At 27.5% G+C, this 24,639-nt stretch overlaps 2 protein-coding genes across 2 annotated transcripts; one reads left to right on the forward strand and one right to left on the reverse strand.

Moving 5' to 3' along the window:
* Positions 1-117: 117 nt before the first annotated feature.
* Positions 118-4,888, reverse strand: FANCI (Fanconi anemia complementation group I). The gene has a single exon (XM_016070691.4). The coding sequence runs from the start codon at positions 4,556-4,558 to the stop codon at positions 125-127; it is 4,434 nt and encodes a 1,477-aa protein (XP_015926177.3). The 5' UTR covers positions 4,559-4,888; the 3' UTR covers positions 118-124.
* Positions 4,730-24,639, forward strand: Etf-QO (electron transfer flavoprotein-ubiquinone oxidoreductase). The gene is made up of 13 exons (XM_016070693.4): positions 4,730-5,010; positions 5,733-5,843; positions 7,393-7,545; positions 8,718-8,797; positions 9,248-9,329; positions 9,471-9,589; positions 10,549-10,626; positions 14,517-14,729; positions 15,498-15,716; positions 16,847-17,015; positions 18,770-18,952; positions 20,337-20,555; positions 24,169-24,639. Exons 1-13 carry the CDS (start codon positions 5,004-5,006, stop codon positions 24,330-24,332), a joined length of 1,797 nt encoding a protein of 598 aa, XP_015926179.3. The 5' UTR covers positions 4,730-5,003; the 3' UTR covers positions 24,333-24,639.

The raw sequence follows: 24,639 nt of genomic DNA on the forward strand, positions 1-24,639 counted from the left end.
AAGTGAAAAATTGCTTTAGAGAAGCATCAGGTTTCTTTTTCTATTGTCAAAGTTTTAATTTAAATCAGTTAATTTAATTAACAGAAATATTGTAGTCTTGGATTGTTTTTTCCTTACTTATCATTTATTCTAGTCTCTTTGCAGTGGCTCTAACACCAAGGCGCTTTCTCTTTACACCTAATACTTTTGAATTTTTGTTTGCATCAAGTGTAGATTCCTCATTATTATTATCCTTTCGACTTGATCTGAGTGAAGTATCTCTTTTTAAATGGCTTTTAGGTTTATCTTTTTTGGCATTTTGATTAGGTTGGAGTGGCGTTTTTCCCCTTCCGAAAGATGAATCATTTGCTTCTTCTTCTATTGGTTCTTCTGGTTTTCTCTTTACTCCAGATACTTTTGAAGTTTTACTTGCATCAAGAGTAGATTTATCATTGTTAGTAGCATGTCGACTTAAGCTGAGTGAAACATTTCTTCTTAGAGCTTTTCTAGGCTTATCTTTCTTGGCAACATTTTGTTTGGGTCGGAGAGATGCATTTCTATTTACTGCTGATGAATTGTTAGTTTCCTCTTCCATTTGTTCATTCTGCACTGAAGAATCAGATTCATTATGAACAGACTCATCATTAGACTGATTTTGATGAGATTCTTCAATATCATTTGTAACATGTTCATCAGATTGTTCATTAGCCTCTGCTTCAACTTCAGACTGATTAACTGTTTCATGATGACTAGATGCAATAGAAGACATGGTTGATTCATCTTGCTGTTGAAGAACAGATGCAATCGCAGATGCATTGATACGAAAATCTCGAGCTGTGCTAAGTTTCATATGGTTTACTAAACTTTTATTGAATTTTTTGGAAAGGAGAATAAGTTCTTTTTCGTAAGATTCAATAGCAAAAACTAATGTTGGAATGGTTTTTATTTCTCTCATTGCTTTTGAGGTAGCAGCAGAGTTGGCTTTTTTCTTGGCACCACTATCTCCTTCTGAAACAACCTGAAGATAAGTAATAAAACTATAAACAAATGTTGTTAGCTTTGTGTGGGATAATTTCACCAATTTTTCAAAAGCAGAATGCAATTGAACAGATTTAGATTTAGTGTGAAGCATAAGGTAATATTTTGCGAGAGAGGAAAGAGATTTATAAAATCTGGCCACTAATTTCAAAACATTATTAGCAACATTATCTGGAGGGACACTAGTTTGCACCATTTCATGCAACACCAGAATAAAATCAGAAAGCCGAGAACAAAGTCCTTGTTCCAAAGTGAACTTATCAGCATCTTTAACAACAGATATCAGTTCTGGTGGTATTGATGTATTTGCTTTTGTATAGTTAATTAAACATTCAATTTCATCCATAACTAAATCTAAATTGTATATTAAGTTAGGCACAATGTTTCGTGCTACTTCTTGAGTAATTATACTAAATTTAGGTGATCCTACAACATTCTCATCTGGATCAATGTCCTCCATGTTGTAATGTATATCAAAAGCAACTTCTTGAAAGAAAGTTAAGTCAGTCGATTGATGATGAGCAAGGCTAAGAGACAAAAAGATAACAGACTTAGAAATTGATAAGTTTTGAAATGTCTGTTGAGAACAAAGTTGTTTTAGCCATTTGTAAATGTCACTTGTAAATTCATTCGAAAATGAATCATACAAAGTCTTAATTATGGATAATAAAGGCACAATTTCCTTGACACTAATATCATTTTCAGTATCAGCTAATAATTTGACAATAGTCTTCTGAATGGATTTCAATACAAATTTAATTCCTTGACTAGATGAAAGGGAGTCTTGATTGCAAAGATTTACTATGAATTTACCAGCATTCTTTAGTTTGAAAGAAGTAACATAAGTGAAAATTGATGCCAGCCCTTCAGCAAAAGTTAAAGGTAGTTTTTCTAACTCCAGAGTTGGGTAATGAGCTTTTGGAAAATCACTATTCAAGCCTTCCATGTAAACCTTAAAATAGACCTTTGCTATGGATGATAAATAAGAAAAATAGTTTGGTAATGCATTAGAGAAATTATCAATGAAACCAGTGTCTGCAGATTTTGATAACTTTTGATTACAAACTGTAACAATATATAGAACAAATGCAGAATTATTCCTCAAAACATTTAAGCCGTCTTGATGTTTAAAAATACCATCAGTAAAAATACCCTCTAGAGCCCTTGCAAAAAATCTAATAGTAACATGCATTGGAGAAGTTACATTAACAATCTTTGCTTTGGGCTTCTTTTGTTTCTTTGTATTTAATAATTGTAGTATTTCATTGTATTTATCAAAAAGTTTCACAAACTCCTCACAGAGTTCAGAATCATACTCTTTATTTAGCATTAGAGAGTATTCCATTAATGTTTCGTAACAATTTAATATAAGACTCGATTTTAAACTTGTGCTGTTTGATTCATCAGGATCTTTTGCATTAACATTGAGATCCGTTACATCTACATCAGGCAATTTTTTCAACAAGTTTTGAAACAAGTCATACAACATTTTTTGAGCACTTTGATCATAATCTTCTTCATCAATTTCAGAAACATCTCCAGCTTCATACAAAATTAAGTGTATTACACAAAGAAGATGGGCTAAAGGTTCTTCTAGAATAAGAGTTCCTTGTTGATCTTGAAGACACAAGTTGAAATGCAATGGCAGGGTAGCACCGTCAGATTTATCATAGTATTTTTCTATTTGTCCCAATAAGAGTTCAAGCACAATGTCTTTCAAGGATTTATTTTGCAGTGTGACATCATATAAGTTTTCATATAATAACTGACGTACAGTACCTTGCTGCATTAAAATTCTTTTCAATAGACCCATAATTTCAAGGCACATTGTTTTAGAGGTTGGATTACCAGCACTAACATAAACATCAGCTTTAACTTGAGTTGATATCATTGATGCAGAAGAAGCTTGACTACTGAAAGATGTCTGGCTTTGGCTCAGAGATACTCTACCGATAGAAGTTAACTTTTTCAGAATCATCAAATAGCCACTTACAGCTACTTTTCTGGCACTAACATCTCTATGAAATAAAGCTTTCCTTAAAACGAGCATTAAAGTGTCTTTCAAAGGTGCACTTATTCTCAGCAACGGGGCAAGCGCTGAAAGAATGTCAATGGCATTGGAATGTGGTACAAGATGGATAAAATCTAAAATCTCAACTAATTTGGGAAGAATTTCAAGAAGAAATAAAGGATCACTTTGAACAATTTGGGATAAAATATCTATGTAATGTTTAACAGGTTTCTGAGACTTTGTAATAATTCTGTTCAGAATTTGATCCAGAATTTCCAACCTAACAATACGATAATTTTTAAAAGTGTCTCTTAAAATATGACTCCCTAAAGCACATCCTTCCTCAGAATCCGTTTTTACTGCTGTTCCCCCTAACACATATCGTGGCCCAAATGTATCAATCACTGAAAAGCCAAATTTAACCAGACCTTGACAAATATGATCCCAACCATAACGGCCACACTTTATGGTTTCTTTGATCAGTGCCAACATGTCAACATTATTTGGAACCATTTCTCGCAGCCAGTGAGATATTTTCTTCTTCTTTTTTAAATCATATGCTGACAATAAAGATTTTTTTAATACGTCAAATATTTCATCTTTGCCAGATACACTCTTAGACAAAGATAATGAGCATGCAAAAATGAATGGCAAAAACATAATTCCAGTTTGATGTTGAATTTTCTTCAACAAAGCACAAAACTCTTTGCAAATAGTTTGGTCATGCTTTGAACTATCAGATATCATGAGGATTACTGTACCCTCAGTTTGGCGGTAAACTACCTCATCGTCATTATCAATTAAATCCTCACTATTACGTTCGTCGTCAGATTTATGAATCAGTTCATCGTCTTTTTTAATGAAGTAGGATGAGACATTTTGAAAAATTTGTTGTCGATTTCCTTTAGAAGAAAATAGTAAAAGCTGATATACAAAAGAAGGCAAGTTATTGAGTTCAACTGTAGGCAAAAGTTGCAGTAATTTTTCTGACACAAGTTTTAATTCATCATCAGAGAGTTCAATATCTTTGAGTACTGAAGTTAGCTGAATCATGATTGGAATATCTAGATTTTCAGAGAGCAAAGATGATAGAATATCTTTTCTTAATTCTTTACCAGACATGTCTGCACCCTGATGAACAATCGTATCTCGTACGTATAAACATGACAATACTTTAGCAAGTATTTCTAACCATTTAGAATTAGAGTCAGAAGCTGTTTTGGCGTAATCTATAAGAAATTCAGCCAACTTTACAAGATAGGATGTATGGAAGGTATCGATTTTTATTAGTAAATTACTAACAATATCTGAGACTAAACTATTAGATACATCAGTTATTTGAAGAATTGATAGAGCACATTTGAAAGTTTCAAATCGACGTTTCTCACTTTCATCAGAAATATCCGAGTAGCCTTGTAAAATACCTCTAATATAACTGCTAACTTCTTTGTTACCTGTTCTAGCTTTCTTTTGAATCGTTTGCAGCAGTTCGTGAAACGGTACAGAGTCCAAAATTTCTTGAAGTTCCATACTTAAAAATAGAAATTTAAACTATTATACAATATATATTTCTCATTAAATTGGCACAATTATAAAAACATACGTGAATAGTCTAACTTAATTTCGCGCCGATCAATGATGAAATTTTGTTTATTTAGATTGTGAAAGTTACGGTTATAGTAATTACGATAAACCACGAATATAGTAATTCAAATTTAACTGCAGCAAAATATAAATGAATCAGACTGATTGATTTCAAAAAAAAGTTTCGAAACATTAATATAATGCACAAAAATTTAATGATATAAATAACATAGTTCATAAATAAGCATATAAACAGTCACATACGCATAACCGCGTCAGAATGAAGTTTCCTTGTTTTGTTGATATTTTTCGTTGTTTACTTTTGGGCCTGCTTTTGGGATAACATAGCAGTCTGCTTTTCAATACAGCAGTCTTGCTAAAAACTTCAATCATGTTGGGTGAGATTTTGCTAAATCTATAATTGATTTTGAAAGCAAAGAAATATTGTTAAGAACTTTGAATTAAAATTATTTTATGCTTTTAATAATTATATATTTTTACATAATAAACTTTTAAATATTGCTGTTTCGTATTGATTGAATATCTTATCTGTAAAAGATTCAAATGTCTGATTAAAATTTTCTTTAAATTTTTTGATTAAATCGTTTTGTTATATTTAAAGACAAGTATGGTGAGGATGATATCCAATAAGTTCGTCGTTCTCTATGAAACTGATTTGAAACAATATAATCCATTTCATTTACAAAATGTGCCACAAATTCAAATCTGTTATCTTTATCTGAAATTTTTTTTATTAATAGATTTTTTTTGAAAATCAGTATTGCTATACATTCATTTCGTAAAATGATGACCTTTAGCATGTTATTCATTTTTATGTTACATAATTCTTCCTTATGAAAGAAATATAACAACAGTAACTAATTTAAGCATTTCACACATGTTTGATTGAATAAGAGAATGAGTTATATAAGTACAGTGCAAGCAGTAGTAAAAAACAAATAAAAAATTTATTACTTTATTTAAAAAATTTAATTAAAGAAGTTTGCCACCAATATAAAAAATACCTAAAAATTTTGACGTTTTCAGGCTTTATATATATTGTTCATTATTTTTAGCATTATGTCATATCTGTATTTAATGCTTTCTTAATCTACTTTAGATAAGTGTGCCAGAGTGTTCCTACAAAGGCGTTTATATTCAGCAAAATCATTTCCAAAAATTACCACCCATTATACTGTCATCCCTAGAGAAACAGATCCTCGTTGGAAAGGTAAGTAAAATTTGTGATAGTGATACATAAAGAATGGAAGATACTTTTCAAGGAGATATTCACATTCATAGTTATATCCTTCATCACCCCCTTTAGTAATGTCATTTTGTGTTTCTATTATGTCACTGTCCAGTTTGAACAATGTACCTGTGAGAAATGCTAAATGTTGCGAAACTCCAATTTTAGACTGTGGCTTGTGAGACTGACAAAATTTGACAATGTAGATACATTTGGCAATTAAATGTAGAAACATTAACTAAGTTCTTTAGCAATAATTGAAAATATATATAATTTTTTTTTGTTGTTGAAAAAAATAGAGTTGAGAATCAAATTATTAGAGAGTTCATATTTTTTAAAAAGTTGTTAATTTAGATAATTTATAAGCCAAAAATATGTGAATTTCGAATATTGTTTGAATGTACCTTATAATTTTTATTTGATTCTTACAGTGTTTTCATGTATTTTATTTTTTATAAAGTGATATTTCAATATTGTAACCCTTTTGAACTACATGAAACTGTTGGGCTGTTGTAATTTCTGAAATATATATGTATGTAGTATATATTTTAAGATAGAGCTGGGAGCTATTTACAAGTTCCACTTGTCAAATTTGTCCAATTCTGGAATTATTTTTTCTTCTTAAGTTTCTTGTTTGCTACAGCCAACTTGTTCTCAAAAGTCAGTGAATACTTTGATACTAGTACTAATGCAAAAAATCTTCCCTTTTATAATGTGTCCTAGTTCAAGCAAAGCATTTTTTAGGTTAGTTGTGAGACTGAATTTAACTGTATTAAAATAACCATGTTAATACTGCCAGTGGAAAATATTATGTAAGTAAGAAACTTGTTAGAGAGGTGAAGGAAGGTGAAAAAGATGGGTTAAATAGGATAGGTTTTTTAGTTCATCAAAATAATGTAGTTAGAATATTGCACCTTTCATAAAAGTTGGATAATTTTTAGTTGGTGAAACCTATTACAGAAATGTTTTTTGTATTTCACTGTTTTTTATCAAATTTTTCATCTGATTTTGTGTCAAATTATATGTTTCTCCTGAATATCTTATTAATATGAACTTGTCAAAAATTGGTTTGATGACTAGTAACATTGATCAAAAATAACCAGACTTCTTCTTTTGAAAAATACACATACTATCTCTGCCTCTAAGATAAGTTACTTTTTAAAGTAGCAATTTTCTTCAAATGCATGAATAAATATAAAAGAACTTTTTTTTTTTTTTTTTTTTTGCGTTCTTAAGAAATGACAATCCCATAATCGAGAAAACCATGACCTCCTTAACTGACAATTGATGATTGGGGAAACACTTTTAATGCACATCATTGTATGTTTCTTCACACAAAAACCTTTAAAATTTAGTTTATACTCCTGATATAAACCATAAAATGTGGAGATTTATGTATAAATGATGGCTTTGAGCATCCTAAAAAAAAATACCATGGTGACATAGTATTTGTAATTCATATTGTCTAAAAAGTCTGCCTAAAATATATGTTCATTTGTTTTGTGTAAGATTTTTTTTTTCTCTCTTCAAGATGTCCCAATGGAAAGAGAGAGCTGTGAAACAGATGTTGTAATAGTTGGTGGTGGTCCTGCTGGACTATCTGCTGCAATAAGACTGAAACAATTATCTAAAGCCAAAGATAAAGAACTCAGTGTGTGTGTCATTGAAAAAGCATCTGCAATTGGTAAAAAAAAAACATGTTTATTTAGTTATAAAAGTTTACAGTTGTGTTTCACGATTTTAATGTTTTATTTTCATACTTGAACATTTTATTTTGTATAATTTTTATCGTCTAGGTTTGAATTTTTTTTTTCTTCATGTAAATGTAAAACTTTTAATGTAAAATTATGTAGAGATTTTTTTTTTTTTTGCATTTGTTAAAAATAAAAAATTTTAAATTTGTGCATACATTGGTGTTTTTGCTTTTTATTATAATATATGTAAGCCAGAAAAAGTTATTAGTTTTTGTAATCTCTACAAAATGAGTAATGCTAAGAATCATTATGATGTTGAAAAACTCATAAATTAATAGTAGATTTATTTTTATAAATAACTATACAACAAAACAAAAATAAGCTTACATGTTTTACATAGAATAATTTTACCTGGGTTGCTAGTATGATTTATAAAATTTTAATTTTTCCATATATCTTGTGTATCACTAAGCTCATCTCTTAGTCTATAGTTTTTCTATCACTGATATAAAAATTTATGAGGTATAGTTAAAAATACATATTTTTGTATGGAATAGTCAAACCATAATGTAGTGATGAAAGGGTGGTAAAGGAACTACCCAATCGACGACTAAGGTCACAAAGCTTTTAATTTTATTATTAAATTAATTTTTTTAACAAGTAAATATTTGATTCCAGAAAAATATTTTATGAGGATTAAAATGTTTTTTTTTCTCTGTAAGATAAATTTAATAATAAAGTTCTAGATCATTACAATTTAAATCTTTGAATTTGAGAGAAAAAAAAGTTAAGATTATTTTCTTGGAGATATATTAAGTTTTTTTCTTATCTTAGAGTATTTTGTCACTTACAGTTCGTAAAAGAAAATTGGCCCTCGTTTCATTGGCATTTAACTTAAATTTTGAAGAAGTATTTTGCCCCAGCTATCCAAAGGTCTTTGCACACCACGGTCTTAAAAAAAATCTTTAAACAGATTTGACAAAGTAAAGTGTATTTGAGTTGTTTAATTGTATGGCTTATATTTGGTTAATATTTGTTTTAAGTATTTTTGATTTGATTTTTGGCTGAAACTAAATTACATTTTTTGCATAAATTCTTTAGTTCATTTATTTATCTATGATAATTATTATTTCATTTTATAATTTATTTATTTTTAAATTAGGTAATCATACTTTATCAGGGGCCTGTATTGAAACACAAGCTTTGGATGAGTTATTGCCAAACTGGAAAGAAGATGAAAGTGTTAGTTAAAGTTAATTTTCCTTTACAAAATTGGTATAATGTATGATGTTATAGTTTGTAATTTTACACTCTTTTATAGATCCCAACTTGATGGGATATATTTAAGACTTAAACTGGCATACAAGAGGTTATTTTAAAGAGGGAATTAACCAATGTATATTTCATACACTTCTGTGTGGCAAAGAGCTCTTAAATTTCACAAAAATTTATATATTTATGCTCCTAGTGTCAATACATTGTTTTAATATTTCTAAAAGTTAAAAAAACTTTTTTGAAACTTTTACCACTCTTTAAATTCTTTAAACTATAGACATGCTTATAGTCTTAAAAAGAGTAATTGCAGTATTTCATGCAGAATGCAGTTATTACCTAAATTGGTACATTATACCTTATTTTTCTTACTGTCAAAATAAGAACATAATTAAAACATAGTTATCTTGAATTTTTCAGGGTTTCAAGAGAACTCCAGTTACCTCAGATAAATTTGCTTTCCTCACAAAAACAAACAGGATATCTATTCCAATATTTAAAGGTAAATTAAAGTCTTTGACTTGAATCATACTATGATGTCATACTATTCATTTTAAATTATTTTTGTCTTCTTGCAAGATCAGGCTAGTTTTTTGCATCAAGTATGAGACTTAAAAACAGTTCTCTCTTTGTTTTTTTAAAGGTTTACCAATGTATAACCATGGAAATTACATTGTAAGGTTAGGAAATGTAGTGCAATGGCTTGCACAAAAAGCAGAAGAGCATGAAGTAGATGTTTATCCTGGTTTTGCTGCTAGTGAAGTAAGTTTTACTTCTTGTACGATCATTAATTTTTAATATGTCTTAATCTTAACTGATAGACTTCTAAAATAGCACTAATAATACAATCATTTTGATAACAATAGATGGTAAGACTAATTCATTACAAACTGCATTTTTATACTTGAACCAATTTTTTTGCAATGTTCTTTATTTATTTTTATGCAACATGTCTGACCATAAAAGGAACTGAAAAATTATTTTTAGATGTTTTGAAATTAGGTATGATTTGTTTAGTACAATAGATATATTTTACAATATGTATATATATATTAACATGCTAAGCATATCAACAGTTCAATTTATTGTAAAATTTATTTTATTGTTTTGCTGTTATATGAAATTAATGATTTTAGAAATAATTAACATTTTCTGAATACCATATACACATATCCCTTTGAATTTCATATTGTATGATCTAATTATTTAATACTAAGAATTTAAAATGTGTTAATCATTTACAATCAGGTTGTAATGTTGGTCACATCACATTTTAGCCAACCATTTCTGTTTCACCAACTTAACTGAGTGTTATTGCTTTTTTTTAAATTTTTTTTTTTACCCTTGGTGGCATTGGTACCCTCTTATTTTTGAATATTGAGTAATACCCACATAGTACAGGTTAGAATTTAAATTGTATTCATCCTTTTGAGAATGAATGCAACTACCAGCTAAAATATTTATTCTAGATATTATATTTTTGATTATGATAAATTATAGCTATTGTTTACTTAATAGTTAAACCAAAACCGTTGCAATAAACAAATTGTGCTAATGCATTAGTTTTCTCTCTCTCTTTTAGATATTTAAAATTAGTGTAACTAATTTTTTAAACTCCACTAAAATCAGTAATCCTCTTTATTCTTAATATTAATTGTTTTTTTAATTCATTTCTGGTAAACATTTGATGCCACATCACTATTTATTTATCTTCTTTTTAGATCTTATATCATGAAGATGGAAGTGTTAAAGGTATTGCAACAAATGATGCTGGTATAGCAAAAGATGGTTCTCCCAAGGTAAAATGTTTCTTAAATACTTAATATGTAATCTTTGTTGAATTAAATATATTATCCTCATTCAAGAATATTTGGAATGTTGTAAAATTTAAATATAATTTCTGAAAAGTATTTGATTCTTATTACTCTACTTTATAATTCTTTTTAATTTTGAGAATGTTCAAAACAATTAATTTTATATTTTATGTTTGCACATTTTCATTTTTAAAAAAAATAGGAGATTGAATCATTATAAAAACCAATTTAAAAGACTTATTATTTAGCAAAAAAAAATTTGTAAAAATTTTAAGTAAAATATATCTTGATAATTTTTTTTTTTTTTACTAAAAGGTTATGTATTTTCTTTGCTGTTACAAGTTCCTTAAAATTACCATGTAGTTGTTTTATTTTTTGTGCAAAATATATTTTATTTACATAAAATTTTATTTTATCTTATATTATGCTTAATGAATTCTTTGTGATGTCCTACTTAATGATTACTTTTTAAAAACCATTACAATTTTCTCATTTCTTAAATTCCATACTAATATGTTCTGATTTTCAGCTTAAGTTATTTAATTATTGGCTGAAAATGTACTTATATGAAATTGTCTTAGTTTTCATTTATGTAACTAAATACGAAAATTTTACTAATAAAAAAATAATATACAGAATTTTTACTAATGAACATGCAGACCATGAATGATTCATGAAATAATACTTGTAGTTATATTCAAAGTTTTAGCCAAGCAACTGGAAATATACATTAAATGGCACACTTTATCAATCAAACCAGATATAGGTACCCCAAACCCATCCTGCTGCCCCAAAAATCTGGTAAAAATTTCTCAATTAAACCAGTAAATCTCAAATCCATCCTGCTGCCTCAAAAATCTAGTAAAAACTACTCAATTAGACCAGATATATCTCACACCCATTCTGATGCCCATGCTTTGTCTTGTAAAAATTTTGATCATCTCCTGCTTTAGTATTTGTCATAAATCAGCTGTATGTAAAAATATAGTAAAAATTTAGTGATATAAAATGATTTTTTTGTTTATTGTCCTTATGTATTATATTTAATTTGCAACCTCATCTACAGGATACAGAGTGCATTTATGAACCCATGTTTCTGTGTTACTTTTGATGTGCTTGTTTTGCTCTTTTATTTTGCCCATGATTTTTTTTAAAACCACATTGTATAATAGGCAAATGGTACTCCTTCCACTTATTCAAGTGGCTTTTATTCCATTATCTATATTTATGGTTACCTTTATTTAGTTTAAGCTCATTAATATTCAAGAGTTTTGCTTTGATACAATGCACACTTTGTCATTGTTTAGTTTAGTTGCCATTGATTTCACTTCATGTGATGTTGGGAAATTCGCTTTTCCACTCTGATCATTTGAATATTAATGTTCAAGTGATTTGCTCACCAAATTTACCTCAATTCTACAATTAAGTGTTTATATCTATATTGTAACAAAATATTACCTTCCTCATCTCTTCTTTAGAAAATTTTTGATGACTGTGTTTCTCACTCTCATAGCTAAAAAAAACTATTAGATTTTACACATTTCTGGATAATTTTTAAAAACTATCTGATATCAAAATGTTATTGATGCAGTTATTACTTGAGTTATTTTATGTCAAAGCTTTAAGATTTCTTTTTTGAGTCGCATAATTCAGTTAAGCAAAAACTAGATATTAGCACAATTATTTTTTTTCCCACCTATTTTTACCTCTGTAAATGAGTAACTCACTTTGTTTAAATTTTGAAATAGTTTTTATTAAATAGTTTATATTGATATTTTTCAGATATTTTCAATGTAAATGAAGAACTATTAGTTATAAAATTATAATATTCTGCAAACATTTTCTCTTGTAAATGAAGTTAGAAAACGCGTGCCCTTTTTTGAAATTTTGATGCTATCTAATATAAAAGAGATAAATGCTTATTTTTTCTATCCTTTGGACAGAAATAAACTAAATGTTCTCCTTAACATAAAAAAATTGGGATTGTTTCAATTAAGGTTACTTGATGTTAATGTAAACTAATATTCAGAATTCTTCCATTCATTCTGTGCCTTCTCACTCATGTGACATGTAGGACACCAGACTATATTTTTTCCTCCTCTTTTCAATGCTTTTATTTATTTACAAGGAATTACTTTTCAGTTTAAAACTTTATAATTTCAATGTTTAAACATGTGTGTGTTTAAAATTTTGTTTTCTTTTAGTTTCTTTTTTGTTTCTTTTAGTTAAAATTATTAGAGTACTTTTGTAGGCTCTTTTAAATTTTTTGATTTAAATCTTAATTTTTTATTCTTAACTTTTGCAATCTTTTTAATTTTCTAAGTTGTGTTTAGTAATTTAAAGTTATTTAATGCTAAGGAAAGTTGAAATAATGAAAAAAAAATGGAAATAACACTTTTTTAATTTGAATTTTTTGCTTTGTTATTTAACCACATACGTGTAATTAAAAAAAAAAAAATTGCATTTTTTAGCAATTGTATGTTGTTTTAAATTTAATTTTAGGGGAGATGAGCAAGTAAAGTGACCTGAAAATAACTACACCAGCAATTTTAAGGACTGCCAAGAGGTAGTAAGAAGGGGGGCCTGGACCTAAGCATAATTTAAATAAGAGAAACTTGGTTTTTAAGTTATTTTATGACAAAATTGAAGATTTTTTATTTCACCTCGTATTTAGTTTAGAAAAAACTATTAGCAGAGGAATTTTTTTTTATAGCTACAATGGTTATTCTGTTTAAACTTCTAATTTATTTGAATTTATTGAATTGTAAAGTTGTATTTTCTAACGAACGAATCTCAATGCACTACAACATTATGATTTGTTTACCGCTTATTCATTTATTTTTCTATTAAATCGCTGGATAAGTGAAAAGCGCAGGGGAAGCAATCGAAAAAGATCTGAGCAAGCAGTTCCGCTGATTTGTGGATGGTGAAAAGCAAAGAGTGTACCATTTACCCATGGTACTGTTTCATTTTACTGTCATACTGTGATCAAAAATATGCATATTTTTTTAAAAGCAATTTTGTATTCATATTGCTTATATAAGTTAAATTCAGCAATCAAAACTGTTATTAGTTTTGCATTTATTTATTTATGATAATTTTTAATGGTGAAAATAAGACATTTTTACTTAATGTTGGCTTTTTTCTGAAAAATGAAATAGAATTTGAACGAACACTTTACAGCGATAAATGGAAGAAAGAAAATGCATATTTTCTTCAATACTTATGTTTTTATTTCTTTTCAAAATTCAGCTTTAGTTTGGTTTGTTTTAAAACATTGAGATATTAGAATTATACTTAGCTATGAGCCACTTATTACCACCCATTCTTCTTTTATTTCATGGCAAATTTTGTAAGAAATAATATTCGCAAACAGTAATACACCAATCAAGTGAAAACAAACTCTTGAATTCCCCAACTAATTGAAAAACGCCAAGGTAAAACCTTTCAATGAAATAGTTTTATAATCCAATCTTTCCTAGATTACTAGAAGCATCTTTTAAGAACACTGCAAAGTAAAAGCATGAAAAAGCTTACCGAATCAGTACATTGTTGTAAGAAATCACACTGCTAAAGCGGTGTACAAGCAAATAAAAAATTCCCCTTTGCGACACACGAGTAATGTTTGGGCATAATGACTCTTGATTATATAATAAGTAGTTAATGTAATCAAAATAAACTATAAAAGATGGGAATTTAACAAGACTTGAGAAAAAAAGGGAGTTAAGGGAACTGCTTTAGCAGTTTTAATAAGGTACAAAAAGTGAGCCCCCTGGTTCTTGAAAAAGAGCTTATTTTAGTACTTTTAAAAACTTATATTTTTTTTAATGATTGACTCACCTAATAGAATTCAACATTTTGTTTATTTCTCTTAGGAGTCCTTTACCAGAGGTATGGAATTTCATTCGAAATGTACTATTTTTGCAGAAGGTTGCCATGGTCATTTGGCAAAGCAGCTTTATAAAAAATTTGGTTTAAGAGATAACTGTGAACCTCAAACTTATGGTATAGGCTTAAAAGAATTGTGGGAAGTTGAACCTGCGAAACACAAACCTGGGACAATTGAGCACACAGTTGGATGGCCTCTGGTAATTTAAATTATATTATTTTGAAAAATAACTTCATTACTATTTACTTCTACATGGCAATAGTAGAAGAAGCAAAATAATTTTTTTTTTAAATTTTGCTTTAATTGATCATATATTTTGGTTCATTTTTTTCAAATAATCTTTATGCTTTTTTCAGTTATAGAAATTTTATAAATTTTGGACTGAAGCAGTTTATGAATCAAAACTTGCCTTTGATGTCTTCTCTTTAATCTCTGTTTTTATTTTTAAAAAATTTAATGATTCAAAATTATACTGTGTACTATTGTTTTTCAGATTGATTCATTTTAAACTATTGTGTAATAATTCTAAATATCATGCATGTGGGATAATTTAGAGAAAAGCTTAATGTATTTGGAACTGAAATAATCATTCATATTTTCTTTTTCTTAATCTATTATGACTGACATATATTAAAATTTTCTATAAATTTAATTATTAATCTTAAAATTTTTCCTTATGTTTTCTTTACTTATGTACTTGTACCTGAAATTATTGAAAACATTTATTCATCTGTATTAACTCTAAATGATTGTTTTTCTTAAATTAAAATGTATTTTTTTCTAATTTGCGAAATTATTTAAAATTTCCTATCTCTCTCTCTATATATATATATATATAATTTTGTAATATTTATGTTGCTCTAATCTTTCGTCATAAATTCAAATGTAAAACTAATATTTTGACTGTTCACTCACTGTCATAATTTTTAAGGAAATTATTTCTGTAATTAATAACTTGATCTTTCAGGATCGCCATACATATGGGGGATCTTTCTTATACCATTTGGATGATGATGCTCCTTTAGTGTCTGTAGGTTTTGTAATTGGTCTGGATTATCAAAATCCATATTTAAATCCTTTCAGAGAATTCCAAAGATTTAAACTCCATCCTTCCGTTAAACCTTTATTTGAAGGCGGTAAACGGATTGCTTATGGTGCTAGAGCTTTAAATGAAGGAGGTGTTCAAGTGAGTATATTTATTTAATTAATTATTATTTAATAAAATTTCAAGTATATGTTTGTATTTTATTAAATATTTAGATTCAAATATTTACTTACCTGAAATGTCGGAATTGGGTAAAGAAATTTAAAAGAAAAATGTTTATTCATTGAAGAGTCTAGAGTATAATCTTGTGATTGATTATTCATTAATTTTCAAGATAATTCATAAGGTTATAGATATTTTTTATAAAAAAAAAGCTTCTAATGCCATAAATACCTTTGTATTGTATGTATCTTCTAAATTGTATAAATTTTTCTTCCTTAATTTTTTTTTTAAATATAGAGCTCCTTTTTTTTCCTTCAACAAAAAATTTCTTTTTTCATAAAGGATTTTCTTTTAAAATGACTTTTTTTAAATATTTTTTGAAAAGTTTCTGCTTAAAATATTACTAGTTTTTCTTCCAAGTAATAATAGTAATTGCAGATACTGAAATTAATGTGTTTCAAGCAATAAAATAAAAAATCATAAATATTATATATTTAGAATGAAAGATTAACTCATTGTAAAACAAATTCTAATGTTGTTAGTTAATCCTGAAGAAAGTAAAATTTCAATTGCTGCAAAAGATAGTAATAAAAGTCAACAGCTTTTGGTGCTCGAAACATGCCTTCATTCGTCTATCTTTCCATCCCATATTACCTTCATAATTTTTAAAACTAAAGAAGTTTTTATATCATCATGTATATTTTTCCTCTTATATTTCTTGGAATTTATTCATACTATAACTTTTATTAATGTTTGCATAATTTATTAATAAATCAGGAATAATTTCTGATTCTCGTAAAATTTTTGTGTGACTATTAAATATTTTATATTTCTAAAGAAAGAAAACAGCATTTTTTTGTAATCTGAAATTAAGAATTTTTAATGAAATGTTCAAGTATAGTTTTATTAACTTGTTTGTTTATTCTCACTCATTTTTTTTCCTAGTTCATGTGAGTTCTAAAATAATGATAAATTAATATAGTGAACTATTTTCCTTAAGTCTATAAACTATAGTTATTGGTGGTGAATTTTTTAATTAGTATACTTTTTTTGTTCTAAAATACAATTTTCTTTTCACAAATAAGCTCATAAAATATGTTTATTTTTAGAGTATACCGAAACTAACATTTCCTGGAGGATGTTTAATTGGTTGCAGTCCTGGTTTCATGAATGTTCCTAAAATTAAAGGCACTCACAATGCTATGAAAAGTGCCATGATTGCTGCTGAAACTGTCTTTGATCTTGTTACTGCAGAGGAGACTAAGTCTAACACTATTGGTACTATAAAACTTACATTAGATTTTAATCATTTAATTTGATTTGTTATTTTTAATAGGTGGTATTCTACTAAATTGTTTTAAGTTTTAAATTTCATTCTATTGTTCAGAATGTAATGTCCTTGATATTATTGTGGAGCTTTTTCACATTCCACCATGCGCTAATGGTTAAGATTGGTAAAGTGGGGCAATCAGCTTATTTATGCATGGTTGCTGAATCATCTCCAATGATTTCGTGAGTGATGATGGGATACTCTTTTTTTTTTTTTTTTTTTTTTTTTTTTGTCTTTTGTACAAGTTGCTGTGCAATACTCAATGAATTCCTATTGGGTTTTGTATTTATTATTTCTAGTTTACAATGAAGCTTTTTCTGCAGTAAAATTAGCCTTAGGTGATGATTGTTTGCCAGAATTCTAACCCTACCAGTGGCACAAGGCATTTTTTGAAAGTTGTGAAGAACCGAATTTAAAAATTTCTAAAATTATGTAAAAAAAAAATATTAAGTTTACAAAATTTTTAAAAATCGTGAAATTTTCAATTATTTGAACAGAAGTAAGATTTATTTTTATGGCTCTAAGCAGATAAGGATGAAGTAAAATCTAAGTAAAAAGTAGAATTATATATTTTAAAATATTCTTGAATGAAAATGCAAAAGCTAATTGTATCTAACATATTAGGGTAAATTAATTTAGAAATGTTCATATCTATCTCATTTTACAATCAACAAATATTCGGCTTTATTACTGGTGTATAAATCAGCCCCCTGACTTTTGTATAATTTTGGAGGTTTGAAAAGTCGACTCATATACCAGGATAGATGGTGGTATTTTGCTAACAGTTCTACTAAGTCTTTAAAGGACCTTTTTTTAAAGTGATATAAGAAATAAAGCTTTCATATACTGTGTACACCATGAATAACATGTGTTTTAAAAATCTCCAATTTTTAAAACACATGTTATACATGGTGTACTACTGAGATTTTTGTGTGCATTGTTAATACTTTCTAATTGAATATGTGTGACAAATTTTTAATGCTTTTTGAAAATTTTTGTGGGAACGGATTATAAAAAACGCACTACTATTTTTGATAAGAAATGGACTACGTCCAAAAAATTTAAAAATAAAGCATACTCTACACTTTGCTATTCCTTATCGTAACTTAACGATAGCATGAAATCCATCCACAGTTTCAGAAATTGAAGTTAGGTTTACTCTAATATCTCTTTTTTGTGTTAAAACATTTTTCAGTTATAAATCAAAACAAACAGATCAAAGTACAAATCTCAGTGCAAACGTTATCCTAATTAATATAATTCTTTTTGTTCATGATTTCAAGTCTAAAAGAACACTATTAAGTTAAAACATATTAAAATAATGGGCACAACTATTATAATCAGGCACTATGGCAATCAGTATTTTTCAACCCTTGATAATAACCATACCGTTTTCTGTTAATGTTAAAGTTAGAAATGTATAGTAAACCAAGGCTGAATTTGACTGTAACTGTTTGTATACAGGATTGCACATATCTTGATATCGTGGAACTTAATACCGTGGCTCATATACCGTGGCTTGCACTGACCACAGTGGTATGGTCCACAGAACCCTAGAGTTCTGCAGAACACCATTTAGGAACCAATGGTCTAAGCAGCTTTCTATGTAACTGTTAAGTTACTGACCTACTTCAGCCTTGAATTAACAAATGTTATACTTGTTAAAATGTGAAAAATAAAAACTTCATACTTGTTCTTAAAGCTCCAGAACCGGTGGAATATGAGAAAAAATTGAAGGAAAGCTCTGTATGGAAAGAACTACATTCTGTGCGAAATATCCGTCCATCATTTCACTCATTTTTAGGATTTTATGGTACTATGTTATACACTGGAGTTTTCTACCTATTTGGACGAGGAAAAGAACCATGGACATTGTCTCATCATGGTATAAACATACTTTTCAGATTTTAAATATAAATTTAGTTGTACTCCTTTACTATGAATCATATTTTGATTTAAGATATTGCTATTTTTATAAACTTAAAAATCATTTAAGATAAATTATTTTGTAACTAAAAAAACATTTTATAAATAAGGGTAAAAAAAAATACAATGAATTTAAATAAAACTTAATTCTGCATATCATGCAATACTGTACGAAATTTTTTCTTTCAAATTATAAATCAATATAATGCACATATTTTACTTGCTTAAATAATGTAGTTTCGCCCGGACATTATATTTATGAATTTTGTCTATTTTTAATATGGAAAAAAGTCGTGATAGGACTCAGACATTTTTTTTTAAGTTTGTCTTGTATCATAGTCTAAACATTGGTCCATAAGTGTATGACACTTTAAACACCAGATATTGCACCGATCACCTTTTTTGTTTTTTAATCCAACATAGTTTAAGTTGTTACTTTATAATTTTTCAAGAATTATGCATTATTGTGTGATTTTGTTTTTTGACGCTTTCCATTTGTTCGATAAGGCTTCTTTTGACGCTTATGGAGAAGGAACAATTTCAGAAACTCAGCTTGAGGGATGAAGGAAAAAATTGATTTATTAGTTACACTGATAATGCAAGATAAGCATTTTCAATTGTTTTTTATTTCCTACAAAATAACAAGTGTATATTTTTTTTAATATGTACTATTAAAATATAATATAATAAAATTACTTTGCATCATATGTGTGATGTGAAATCTTATTTGAAAACGAGAAATCAGTGCTATTATTCAAAGTTTTATAGAGAAACCCGACAATTTTTTTTCAAAATCTAACTAAAAAATAATCTTGTTCAATCAAGTAAATACATGAATGAAAATAAGATTAAACTATTTGAAACAAGAATGTAAAGTAATATAATTTAAAATGTGCTTCAAATGAAAAATTATATTACTAGAGATTAAAATAAAATTGAACAAATCCAATGAAGCCTCTTATATAATATACATATATCCAATAAACAGATAGTGTAAGCTTTTGTATAATTCGATTATATTGTGGTTAGGGTCCTATTTATTAAATAACAGAATTCAAATATGTCTGCTTATTTAATTAATTCTTAACCACTGTTAGTTTTTTTTTTTATTTGTTGTTGTAATTACTCAACAAACAGATGAAGAAAAAAATCTAAACATTGCTTATCCATTCATTTGTAGAGCATTAAAATTATAAAACAAACCAATAATTAATAATCTTATCATAAAACTGCATTGCTCATCTAAAAATATTGTGTGACTGATATCCTTAAATGATAGAATTAGTAAATGTAATTATGTAACTTTAACAGTTATATTTAGTCAAGTTTTAAAACCGTTACAGGTGCTGATCATGGAAAACTAAAACCTGCAGCTGAATGTCAGCCTATTGAGTATCCCAAGCCTGATAATGTTGTTACATTTGATCTACTTTCATCAGTTGCTTTGACAGGCACTAATCATGAAGATCAACCTGCACACTTAACTCTAAAAGATGATTCAATTCCTGTTGAAAGGAATTTAAAATTATTCGATGGTCCAGAACAACGATTTTGTCCTGCAGGTACATTTTTTACTTGATTCTTTGAATCAGCAGTCCCAATTTCATTTCGCTACGGAACCCAAAGTAATTGAACTTCTTTTGGCGGAATCCCAAATTTTAAAAAAACTTTCAATTTGGTAGGTGTAAATATACTAACAGGAAAAAAACGATAAATTTACTTAGAAATATATTTAATGTCAATCAAATTATTTTTATCAGAGAAAAACAATTCTTATTCATGAATTTTTTATTTTATTTTGTTGAAATACTGTTGTAATCATTTGTAAATTCTTTTTTTTTTTTCTTGGAAATTTATTAAATATATTCTTATTGGAAAAAACATTTTTAAAAAATTTATTTTTTATTGTAATTTTACACAATTAATTTTAAAAAATAACCTTAATATTAAATAAATTATAGATTATTGGTTGGATACAAATGTATTACAGGTTTAAAAAATGATTTCTGGTTTAAAAAAAGGAAAAGTCCCAATTCACGGAAACCTAGGAATCCACGGAATACCATTTGGGAACCCTTGTTTTAAATTAAGATTTGATGCCATATTGTGGGCAATTTTACTTATGGTTAAAGAACTAATTTATTATCATTTAAACTTAGTTCAAGTGTAAGCTTGAAATATATGCAAAAGATGTTTCGTTCAGTAGTTTTATTTATAGATTATATGTAACCTAACTACCCAGAATGCTCAGTATGTATTTCAGTTTTCCAAATTATTGAAAAATTATAAATTTAGATTGATGTTTTTATTTTTACTGAAATAGAAATACTTGAAGTATAATGGGTATTTTCAATACTATGGCTGTACAATACACAGTTTGTGGGCTTTACATCAAAACATTTAATTTTATGCAAAAAGTTAAATCATTTTCATCAAAATGTATTGTAAAACATTAGACAATAGGTAGTTAGGACAAATAATGTAACATTTTATTTTAATTGCTAATTAAACATTAAAAAGAAAAACAACTATTTTTAATTTATTTTTATGAAATCAAAGTTTATAGAAAATGTTTGCTCAAACTTTTGTTTGTTACTTTTACAATAAGATTGGACCGTAATAGTTTCTGAAAGCACACATGTAGGAGTAATTTTTTTTTTAAATTTTAATATACCAGTTTTCATAAAATGTTACTTTTACAAAAGTTCAATAAAAAACTGGAGTTGATTAATTAACTAACATATTTTCAAGGTGAGATAACTCCCTACTCTTAAAGATTAGTTTCACATCTAAAATAATTATAATTTTTTAATTCTGTATAATGCCTACCCAGAAAAATGGCCTATATATGAAAAAATGCCTATATAAAAAAGTGGTAATACATATTTGCTCATACTCGGTGGCTATTTCTTTCTGTTATTTACCACTTTGGCTTTAAAAAAGGTCTATGCAAAGATTTTAAATACATAAACTAATCCTTAACTAATGTGTGATGATTTTTGCTGTTTTTGTTTTTTCTTTTTAGAAAAAATTAACTGTTCTCTGTGGCATAATTTTTTCGAGCTTTCTGCAACAATTCTCTCTAATACAAATACCTGATATTATAATTCTGAGACATTCATATATATATTTGTTACTAATTTAAAGTAACAGAAGCACATTCTGTTTACAAGAAAACCCTTACATATAGAACAGAACAGTATATATATGTTTTTTTATTTATAAATGTAAGAATTTTTTTTTTTAAATCTTAAATATAAAAGAATACATATTCTAATATTATTCAGGGATGAGAGTAGTCAGAAAGTAAAAAAGAGGAAAGCCAAAAAAATAAAATAAAATATATATATATATATATAAACAAATATTTGACAAAAAAAGTGCGATTTTCTAACTTGTAAACCATGTGAATATAAATATCCCGATATGAGACTTTTAAATCACGTAAACATGAAACTCTACATCGAATTTAAAAAATGCGAAAATACAAATCATGATTTTTTAATTTTTTGATGACGATGCATAATTTTTAAATTGCGCGATATTACAACCACAAAAACGAATCACGATATTGGATTTTAAGCTCGCATGAATACGAATTGCTACATAGGGCTTTAAAAGCTCGTAAATACAAATCGCGATATTGATTTTTTAAATCTCGTAAGTAAGAATCGCAATGTACAATATTTAAATCGCCTGAATAAGAATCGCAACGTTCAACTTTTAAATCAGGTAAATACGAAAATCGAGATTTTATAATAAAATCGCTATTTTAAAAATGCATAAATACAAAACACGATATTGGATTTTTAAATGTCGTAAGTAAGAATCATAATATACGATATTTAAATAGCGTAAATAAGAATTGCAATGTGCAACTTTTAAATCAGGTAAATACGAAAATCGATGATTGATATTAAAATCGCGTGAATAAAAATCGAGATATTTGCAGAGTCTGGACTTGTGATTTCTAAAAGGCTTTTTTGTATTGTTTTTGTTTAGAGATAATAAATAAAAATTTACAAGATTAATTGAATGAGCAAAATAAATATTTTCACCGCAAATCCACCTCTATTTTTTTCCTCTTTTTTTTTGTTTGTTTTCACGCTAGAATACAAGAAGCAGTGACGTCTGAATTACGAAAATATGAGCTATCCAGCCGACGGATAAGAAATACGGAAAATCTTATTTTCTGTGAGTGAAATCGGAGAAAATAGCTAAAATAAGTAAAAATGCGGAAGGGTTAGCAGCTAGGGCGTAGATTGAATTTTCTGTTTTATCTTTGAAAATCGTAAATAAATATAATTATTTTACTTGAATGACTGAATTTAAAAAAAAAACGGGATATTTATTTAAAAAAAACGAAACTTTTAGAGAATCGGAGTTTTTGATAAAAAGGCTGAAATTCGAGAGACAAAAAAAATCTCATCCCTGTATAAAGGTCAACCAGTTTTCTCCCAAGGAAATGATTTTTAGAGAAACTTCAGAGGAAGGAAAAGGAACTTCAATAATTTCCCTCCGCGGAAAATTAAATTCCTCATAAAATATTTTAACTTGTGCAAAAAAAAATTTCAGCGGAAATTAGCGGAAAAAATGGAAAAATCTGAAAAAAAGCGGAAATCCGCGGAAGAATCTCATCCCTGATTATTAGTCATATTCTCCTGTTCTAAAAAATATTTGTATAGTTAACCATTTTTAAATTTTTGCTATTTGGAAATTACTTTAAAATCAATAGGAAATTCTAGCTAAAACCATTCTTTTATTTTCAAAAGAAAGTTGGAAAACAAAAATCACAAGCTTTTTTTTTCCCAAACTCAGATACGTGAGAAAGATATTTTTTGAACATAATTCTGCGGAAAGAAGAAAAAAAGTTCTGTAGAAAAAAATTATTTCTAAAAATTTTGCAGATAAAAAAAACCCCAAATTTCTTTGTTTCTTGAATAAAAATCTTTCTGCAGGAACTCTGTAATGTTATGTAATTTTGGCGCCGTGTCACCAAGATTTTGCTATGAGGAAACTGTTCCTTTATAAAAACATTAAGTACTAATAGGTTAAGATAAAATACCTTTTATTTCTCTCCTTTAGGATAATCAAACTATTTCTTTCAACTATGAAAACTCAAAACATTCTATATTGTTACGTATGATTTTCTCGTAATAAATTTTTTTTTTCCAGGTGTCTACGAGTATGTGCCATTAGAGGAAGGAGATGGACAACGTCTACAAATAAATGCGCAAAACTGTATACATTGCAAAACTTGTGACATTAAAGATCCAAGTCAAAATATTAATTGGGTGACACCAGAGGGTGGTGGTGGCCCTGCTTATAATGGAATGTAAAACTCAGCTGTTTTGTTTTATACACAATTTCACAGCCATAAAGAATGGATATTTTTTATCATAAAAGCGCTTATTTACAAAGTTTAATGTTAAAACATCTATATAGATTATTTAATAACACATTTTATGAAGAAAAAGTGCTCTCTGCATCTTCTTGTTATATTAAATTTAATCATATGAAAATTTAGATTCTGGGTCTTTGTGTGTTGTGTTAGCAAAATATTTTTACTGAATATTTTTATTTATTTAAATATTTATATCTTTAATATAAGAAAAGAGTTCATAATAAAGTATTTTTATATTTTGA

Source organism: Parasteatoda tepidariorum, chromosome 2 (assembly GCF_982258835.1).
Source record: "Parasteatoda tepidariorum strain Cologne lab strain chromosome 2, Ptep-v5.0, whole genome shotgun sequence".
In the NCBI taxonomy this organism is placed as follows: Eukaryota; Metazoa; Arthropoda; class Arachnida; order Araneae; family Theridiidae; genus Parasteatoda; species Parasteatoda tepidariorum.